Genomic DNA, 9,193 nt, shown 5'->3' on the forward strand with positions numbered 1-9,193 from the left:
GGAGGGACAAACGCTATGGGGGGAGGGACCAACGCTCTGGGGGGAGGGACCAACACTCTGGGGGGAGGGACCAATGCTTTGGCGGAGGGAAAAACGCTATGGGGGCGGGATCAACGCTCTGGAGGGAGGGACAAACGCTTTTTGGGGCGGGACCAACACTATGGGGGGAGGGACAAACGCTCTGGAGGGGGTGACAATCGCTTTTTTGGGACGGGACCAACACTCTGGGGGGAGGGACCAACGCTCTGTGGGTCGGGACTAATGCTCTGGGGGGAGGGACCAACGCTCTGGGGGGCGGGACTAACGTTCTGGGGGAGGGACAAACGCTATGGGGCAGGACCAACGCTCTGGAGGGAGGGGTCAGGGTTTAGGGTCAGAGTCAGGGGTTAGGGTCATGGTTAGGGTCAGGGTCGGGTCAGGGTCAGGTTCAGGGTTAGGGTCGGGTTAGGGTCAGGTTCAGGGTTGGGGTCAGGGTTAGGGTCAGGTTCAGGGTCAGGGTAAGGGTCAGGGTTAGGGTCAGGGTTGGGGTCAGGGTTAGGGTTAGTAAAGGTAGGGTAAGGGATAGGGACAGGCTTGGTTTAGCTGATAAATCAGTATAGTTGTTCCATTTCCTGTTCAAACCAGTTTTACTTTCTACATGTAAGAACTCTAAATATGTTTGTCTGAGTTGTGCTTTGGTCACAGAGCTCTGGAAGAAGGTTAAACTTAGCTTGAGCATCAGTGTCTACTATAGCTTTGGCATCTGTCTCTACTATAGCTTTAGCATCAGTGTCTACTATAGCTTTAGCATGGCGGTAATGTTGCCCGTAGCTTTAGTAATTTACGTAAGCGCTAAAATACAGGGTGAGTGTTCCATGCTTTTATTACAAAAGACACATCATGTGATCTGTTGTTGGACACCAACAGAGGTGACTCACACTTTTGCCCTAACATTTATGGGGTTAGGGTCATTCCAAAGGTCAGGGTTAAGGTGAGGGTCATTCCAAAGGTCATGGTTAGGATGAGGGTCATTCCAGAGGTCCTGATGCCTGGGACATCTCGAATGGCTTTATACATCTGGTATGGTTTTAAACATCTGGTATGGTTCAACTAAAGTTTGAAACATCTGTAATGGTTAAACTAAAGTTAAAAGCGTGGCATGGTTTCGAACATCTGGTATGTTTGATAGAGCTGGTCTTTAAACTAGAGTTTAAAGTATGTAGCAGGGTTAAACTTGAGTTACAAACATGTAGCAGGGTTAAACCAGAGTTCAAAGTTTGTAGCTGGGTTACAACAGAGTTTAAAGTTTGTTGTAGGGTTAAACCAGGGTTTAAAGTTTGTAGCAGTGTTAAACCAGGGTTAAAACATGTAGCAGGGTTAAAACAGAGTTAAAAGCATTTAGCAGGGTTAGACTAGAGTTGGAAACAACTGGTCCAGAAGAGTTGACCACAGATGGCTGTTTAAGTGTGAATCTATACAGAATATACAGGGCTGGTGGCTCCAGGCGTCCGGATGAAAGGTTTACTTTCACATAAAGACAATACAATCAACATGGTAACACCCAAGTACAGATTATTAGTAATACATGGCGGACAGGGCCGCTTCGGTAATACTAGAATAATATTAGTATAATGTTATACTAATAATTAATTAAGAATAATAATTAGAATAATCAGAATGATAGTAAGGATTTTCTCGCCTCTCTGGGATACATTCAACCCTATGACATCACACTGACATCACTCTTCATCTGATGTGAGGTTAGGGTTAGGGTTAGGGTTAGGGTTACCCTAACCCTAACCCTGGATCATGGGGTCACTTCCCTCTACAACGGTGCCCAGCGGTGTCCCCCTCCTGTCTTCAGCTATTGGGTTCCGTCTTTCTTCCTTTGTCTACTCAAACAAGTCACCTCTGCCTGCTTCTCTTCACGTTATAAACCAGTCGTCAGTAGAAATAACAACGATTAAAAGTACATGTTTGTCTTCTGATCTGAAAGCGGGAATGTTTCTTCAACATCAGGGAAACTAATGGTCTAACGACCCTAGTTCTAATGATGTCCCGCTCGGGTCACATGACCCTAGTTCTGATGATGTCCGCTCGGGTCACATGACCCTAGTTTCTGTTGATGTCCGCTCGGGTCACATGACCCTAGTTCTGATAATGTCCACTCGGGTCACATGACCCTAGTTCTGATAATGTCCGCTCGGGTCACATGACGCTAGTTCTTCCCCTGGGACTCTGCAGAGACAAAACAAAACGCAATGTAGCATGAAGATAGCTATCAACCGAAAGGGCATCCCAACGACCGCCTTCACTCTGGAGCCATACAGCATAGGGATGTTAGTTATTGTGTGGGCAATCATCGTTTAGTAATTCATCATTGAATTATTTGTGATTTTACAGTATTAAGACTCCAGAACTCTCTCCATATAGTTAAGATCGCAAACAAAAACTCCCATGATGCATTCTGATGTACTAGCACAGTGGTATTAAGAACTAGGATGTTCAGAGTACTGTGTTCTACTAGAACTACAGTATTTCAGAAGGAGGTTAAACAGAAGGCGTAACCCTACCAGAAGGGGACTGTCCCGTGACCTGATTGGTGACCAGGGATCTGGAACTCAAACCTTTGATACAAATGGGAGAAAAAATAAATGACATAACAACAAAATGCCCAATTGACAGTAATTGCACGCCACTCTCCAATAAAACATCCTGACAATCATGTTGTTGTGTGTTGAGGTCAAGGGCATTTTGGGAACGATTGCGACTGTGACTTGTGCAGATTGAAGGTCGCTGACAGTGTAACACAAATGACCAACAGGAGGACAAATAATGAGCGTAAAACAGCACCCCAGGTCAACAACAGAGTCCCAACCAGAGTCACAGCCTAACTCTAGCCCAGAGTCACAGCCTAACCCAACCAGAGTCACAGCCTAACCCAACCAGAGTCACAGCCTAACCCTAGCCCAGAGTCACAGCCTAACCCAACCAGAGTCACAGCCTAACCCTAGCCCAGAGTCACAGCCTAACCCTAACCCAGAGTCACAGCCTAACCCAACCAGAGTCACAGCCTAACCCAACCAGAGTCACAGCCTAACCCAGAGTCACAGCTTAACCGTAACCCAGAGTCACAGCCTAACCCAACCAGAGTCAAGGCCTAACCCAACCAGAGTCACAGCCTAACCCTAACCCAGAGTCACAGCCTAACCCAACCAGAGTCACAGCCTAACCCTAGCCCAGAGTCACAGCCTAACCCAACCAGAGTCACAGCCTAACCCAACCAGAGTCAACAGCCTAACCCAACCAGAGTCACAGCCTAACCCTAACCCAGAGTCACAGCCTAACCCAACCAGAGTCACAGCCTAACCCTAACCCAGAGTCACAGCCTAACCCAACCAGAGTCACAGCCTAACCCTAACCCAGAGTGACAGCCTAACCCTAACCCAGAGTGACAGCCTAACCCTAACCCAGAGTCACAGCCTAACCCAACCAGAGTCACAGCCTAACCCAACCAGAGTCACAGCCTAACCCTAACCCAGAGTCACAGCCTAACCCTAACCCAGAGTGACAGCCTAACCCAACCAGAGTCACACCCTAACCCTAACCCAGAGTCACAGCCTAACCCAACCAGAGTCACAGCCTAACCCTAACCCAGAGTGACAGCCTAACCCTAACCCAGAGTCACAGCCTAACCCAACCAGAGTCACAGCCTAACCCAACCAGAGTCACAGCCTAACCCAACCAGAGTCACAGCCTAACCCTAACCCAGAGTCACAGCCTAACCCTAACCCAGAGTGACAGCCTAACCACCAGAGTCACAGCCTAACCCTAAACCCAGAGTCACAGCCTAACCCAACCAGAGTCACAGCCTAACCCTAACCCAGAGTGACAGCCTAACCCTAACCCAGAGTCACAGCCTAACCAACCAGAGTCACAGCCTAACCCAACCAGAGTCACAGCCTAACCCAACCAGAAGTCACAGCCTAACCCTAACCCAGAGTGACAGCCTAACCCAGCCAGAGTCACAGCCTAACCCTAACCCAGAGTCACAGCCTAACCCAACCAGAGTCACAGCCTAACCCAACCAGAGTCACAGCCTAACCCAACCAGAGTCACAGCCTAACCCTAACCCAGAGTCACAGCCTAACCCAACCAGAGTCACAGCCTAACCCAACCAGAGTCACAGCCTAACCCTAACCCAGAGTCACAGCCTAACCGTAACCCAGAGTGACAGCCTAACCCTAACCCAGAGTCACAGCCTAACCAAACCAGAGCGACAGCCTAACCCAACCCCAACCCTGAACCCAGATACCACGTAAACTTTGGCTAAACAAAGTCAGATAATAGAGTTGTGGCATAATAAAGATGGTCTGATTGATGTCATGTCACGCATAAACAATTGATAAGTTAAAAGAGTTCAACCCACACAGCGAATCACGGTGTGATATTCACTGTATGACAGGAGTCTGGGAAACGTTTTCTATTCTGGTACTTACACATATTCTGTATGTAAACCTCCTTATATCTCATTGTATGAGTGACTTCACCTTGGTAGACGTCGTACGGGGCAGACAGCAGGCTGTAGCTCACTCCCAGGTGGGTGTGGTGGTGGGTGTGGAGGTGGCGGCCAAAGGACACCTGGTTCCTCTCTCGCTCCAACTCCCTCTCTCTCTCAGGGGAGCCCTTCTCCCCCGGCTGGACGGAGGAGGAGTTCACTCTCCTCAGGCTAGGCTAATAGGCTAGGTGTAAAAAGGTGTTGGGGTAGCTAGGCTAAGCTAGGTGTTGCTATGTGAAGGTAATTCTAGGCTAAGATGAGTGTAGGTGTAGCTGGGCTGAACTAGGTGTAGCTAGGTGTAGCTAGGTGTAACTAGATGTAACTAGGTGGAGCTAGGTGGAGGTAGGTGGAGCTAGGTGGAGCTAGGTGGGAGGTATGTGTAGCTAGGTGTAGCGAGGTGGAGGTGAGTGGAGCTAGGTGTAACTAGGTGGAGGTAGGTGTAGCTAGGTGGAGGTAGGTGTAGCTAGGTGGAGGTAGGTGTAGCTAGGTGTGGGTAGGTGTAGCTAGGTGGAGGTAGGTGTAGCTAGGTGTAGCTAGTTGGAGAGAGGTGTAGCTAGGTGGAGCTAGGTGGAGGTAGGTGGAGCTAGGTGGAGTTAGGTGTAGCTAGGTGTGGGTAGGTGTAGCTAGGTGGAGGTAGGTGTAGCTAGGTGTAGCTAGGTGGAGCTAGGTGGACTTAGGTGGAGGTAGGTGTTGCTTGGTGGATTTAGGTGGAGCTAGGTGGAGGTAGATGTACTCACGGCGGGGGACTTGCCCTGGCTGAGCAGGCTGGGTGGGTGGAGCTCCAGGCTGGACGGCTCTGTGTGATTGGTCCCTCGGGGTCGTCCCGCCCTGCGGTCTTACCGTATAGCGGGTAGTGGAAACCTGGGAACACACACACACATATTATTATATAGACACATTATAGGCAGTACAATAGTTTCATTGTGATGTACATACAATCAGGGTAGTTTGGTAGTGTGTGTGTGTGTGTGTGTGTGTGTGTGTGTGTGTGTTGTGTGTGTGTGTGTGTGTGTGTGTGTGTGTGTGTGTGTGTGTGTGTGTGTGTGTCTCTGTGTGTGTGTGTGTGTGTGTGTGTGTGTGTGTGTGTGTGTGTGTGTGTGTGTGTGTGTGTGTGTGTGTGTGTGTGTGTGTACCAGGGTAGCTGTGGGCCATGTTTGGAGACATGCTTGTGAGGACCGCGTCAGGGCCAGGTAAGGGGGGTAGGGGGGCCTGCTGGTAGGGCAGGTAGGCCTGCTGGGGGGGGGACACCGCTGCCCGGCGCTCTGCGACTCCTCACACAGCCCTCCTATTGGCTCCTCGCCTATCACCTCCTCCCCCTCCAATCGCTCAGCATCCTCCGCTTCACTGATGGGTGTGGCATGTTGGGCCCCACCCCTTTCTCCTCCTCTAACTCCGCCTCCCCCGATGGTGGCCATCTTGGCTCCGACTGGCTCCAGGGTAGCTCGCCATTCTTTGGTCTGGTCCGCCTCCCCTTCCTCTGGCTGGTTGCCGTGGAGACCAAGAGGATAATGTGGCTGTTTGCATCTTGGCCGTCTGTACGCCCAGCCGAGGCTGTCTGGGGGCTAGATGATGGACAGGTGTCGGTTCTAGATGATGGACAGGTGTCGGTTCTAGATGAAGGACAGGCGTTGGTTCTATATGATGGACAGGTGTCGGTTCTAGATGAAGGACAGGCGTCGGTTCTAGATGATGGACAGGTGTCGGTTCTAGATGATGGACAGGTGTTGGTTCTAGATGATGGACAGGTGTCGGTTCTAGTTGATGGACAGGTGTCGGTTCTAGATGATGGACAGGTGTTGGTTCTAGATGATGGACAGGTGTCGGTTCTACATGATGGACAGGTGTTGGTTCTAGATGATGGACAGGTGTTGGTTCTAGATGATGGACAGGTGTCGGTTCTAGATGATGGATAGGTGTCGGTTCTACATGATAGATAGGGGTTGGTTCTAGATGATGGGCAGGTGTCGGTTCTAGATGATGGATAGGTGTCGGTTCTACAAGATGGACAGGTGTTGGTTCTAGATGATGGACAGGTGTTGGTTCTAGATGATGGACAGGTGTTGGTTCTAGATGATGGACAGGTGTTGGTTCTAGATGATGGACAGGTGTTGGTTCTAGATGATGGACAGGGGTTGGTTCTAGTGGAAGTGTTTCACCTACAAAACAAAGTGTTGCTTTGCAGCCATGTTGGGGGTTTCGTTCAACAGCCATCTAGGTGTCTTTGCCAGCTTGTGTTTCTATTGGCCGGTGCAAAAAAGTCACACCCTTTTAGATTAACCCCCTAGCACTAGCATTAGCACTAGCATTAGCAGGAGTAAGCAGTAGCATTGTTTCTATGAGTGGATTGACAGTAGAGGAGACACTAGAGACAGTAGAGGAGACACTAGAGACAGTAGAGGAGACACTAGAGACAGTAGAGGAGACACTAGAGACAGTAGAGGAGACGCTAGAGACAGTAGAGGAGACACCAGAGACCTTAAACTGATGGACTGAGCACTACAGATCTTAAAGGGATCACGACCCATCCTAGAGGAGACCTGACATATCTTAGTGGAAACACCGTTCCATGAACATGATACATGATAGATCGACCGCCCAGTGGATGATGTTGATGGAGAATGACCGACGTTTCTGCAGGCGGCCATTTTAAAGTGGAGGAAAACAAAGATAAATGGAATCCTCTCTAAATGACATGGAGCAGCTTGATAAGACAAAATACAGAAGCCACAGTAGTCTTTAAATGGTAATAGTATGCAGATTCACCAGATTACCCCAATGAACCTGAGATGCTACCACCCCAATTTTAAATGACTAGAATTCTTTCAAAAAAACATTTCTTAAAACCAACATTATGAAAAAGCTTTTGTTTATTTGTGTGTGTTGAAAGTTTCCACTTACAGCTAGTTTAAATAACATGTGTTTATCTCCACTCATGAAACCAAATACGCCTTTATTCATGGGAGCAGAATGCCAAACTACATCCAGAGGGTTAGGGTGGGTAAATGACCTTTTTAACCCTAGCCCACAGCACCACAAAGTACACACAGTATGGGCAAAGGCCCAAGTGATTTTCATTGAACAAAGCTCTCTAACTCCGAGACACAGAAACACTAGAGACTGAAGGAGGGACTTACACTGGAGTAGGAACCATTTGAGTCCAGATCTGTCGGAGTGTTTGGGTTGTGAAGTGACGAAGAGGAGGAGGATGCCTTGACGGTGCCGGGCTGTTGGTCCAGTATGCTGCTCAGCTGCCCTCGCTCGGCCCTCTCCCCCCGATCCCCTCGTTCGCCCTTCTCCGCGTAGGACAGTGTGGGTTTAGAGCAGCAGCCCTTCGTACCGTCCCCCCCTTGGGCCGGCACAGCCGCTCCTCCTGACCCTGCTGATGCGTATTTCCCATCCTCCCCCTTCCCGGCCGGGGCCCGCCGGCCCGCGGTCCGACCGTTGCTTAGCGCCGCCGAGCGCCTGGTCGCAGCACTTGTTGCCCAGCAACAGTTTGTGGTGGGAGTAGAGCGCCCTGGAGTACTGGCCGTAGTACAGCGACTGGGCCAGGGCGGTCTGGGTCTGACTCATGGCCAGTTGCAGCTGGGACTGACCGCAGCCCTCCGCCTTCTTAGAGTCCACTGGCTCCTCCTCCTTCAGGTCCTCCTTCCGTTCCTTTGCCTTGACGTCGACGCCCTTGTGGGAGGCGGGGGCCGCAGTGGTTCTGCCGGTCGCTCTGCATGAACCCCTGGAGGTAGTAGGAGTCGTAGCCCTGGTAGTACTGAGAGTCTTTTGACAGCGGGTTGGATGCTGCGGGAGGGGTCTTGCTGGCGTTCCCCTGGTGGTTGTTGCTAAGGTTTCCATGGTGACTGTTGGGAGTCTCATCGGAGGAGGAGGAGGAGGAGGAGGCGGAGGAGGGACATGAGGAGGAGGAGGAAGAGGAAGGAGGGTCTGACTTGGATCTTGGACAGTCGGACCGACATTCGACAGCCCCCCCATCGTCCCAGCATCTGAGATATCGGAGTAGGCGGGGCTGTTGTTCTTGCTGTCACCATCTGGTGAGCCAATCCCGCTACCGGCATCCAGGCGCAGGGACGTGCCGATGGACGGACATGGGGGCGTTGTCCGTGAAGGTGTACACCTTATCGGCCTCCGCCCGGATACTGGCCATCCTGCTCTCCTGGCTTCCTGTCAGACCATTCACCACCTCCTGTTTACTGAGGTGCTCCTTCAGGAGGCTCCCAGGAGCTTCTCTGGCTGCTGGTTTGGGTCCCCCAGCGCCGCCACAGTCCTCCGCCTTGACCCCACCCTCCCCGCTGGAGGTCCTGTCCAGGTCTCTGCTGTGTTTGTCCTTAAGTCTCCGTTTCTCTTTCTTCCGGGTTTCCTTGCTGCTGGGGACCAAGGCGGTTTTCCCCAAACACGGATCCGTAAGACCGAGCTTTGGCTTGATGGGCTTTAGAGTGGTGAGCGGGGGGTTCTTTGAGGTGGGACCCCCGGGGACCAGGGTGGTGGGCGGCTGTGTGGGCGGGGGCTGGTGAGGGTGCTGGGTGTTAGTGGGGTGGGGTTCTGCTGGGCTGGGGCTGCCTGAGCTGCTGGTGTTGTGCACAGAGTTAGGGTTAGTTAGGCTGGGGACGGCGATGAGCTTAGGGGGGGGCGGGGCCGAGCGATGGGGCGGTT

The 9,193-nt window shown here is 51.3% G+C and overlaps 1 protein-coding gene across 1 annotated transcript in view; it reads right to left on the bottom strand.

Moving 5' to 3' along the window:
- Positions 1-496: 496 nt before the first annotated feature.
- Positions 497-9,193, bottom strand: part of znf608 (zinc finger protein 608) — a 17,916-nt gene continuing 9,219 nt past the window's right edge. Inside the window, 13 exon segments of the mRNA XM_030371347.1 lie at positions 497-2,217; positions 2,553-2,606; positions 4,530-4,677; positions 5,275-5,337; positions 5,340-5,398; positions 5,671-5,796; positions 5,799-6,099; positions 7,672-7,939; positions 7,941-8,239; positions 8,241-8,521; positions 8,524-8,632; positions 8,634-9,178; positions 9,181-9,193. The exon segment at positions 9,181-9,193 is cut by the window's right edge and continues 44 nt beyond it. Coding sequence (XP_030227207.1) covers positions 2,198-2,217; positions 2,553-2,606; positions 4,530-4,677; positions 5,275-5,337; positions 5,340-5,398; positions 5,671-5,796; positions 5,799-6,099; positions 7,672-7,939; positions 7,941-8,239; positions 8,241-8,521; positions 8,524-8,632; positions 8,634-9,178; positions 9,181-9,193 — 2,286 coding nt within the window. The 3' untranslated portion in view covers positions 497-2,197.

The sequence above is a fragment of the Gadus morhua genome, chromosome 11, assembly GCF_902167405.1.
Source record: "Gadus morhua chromosome 11, gadMor3.0, whole genome shotgun sequence".
Lineage (NCBI taxonomy): Eukaryota > Metazoa > Chordata > Actinopteri > Gadiformes > Gadidae > Gadus > Gadus morhua.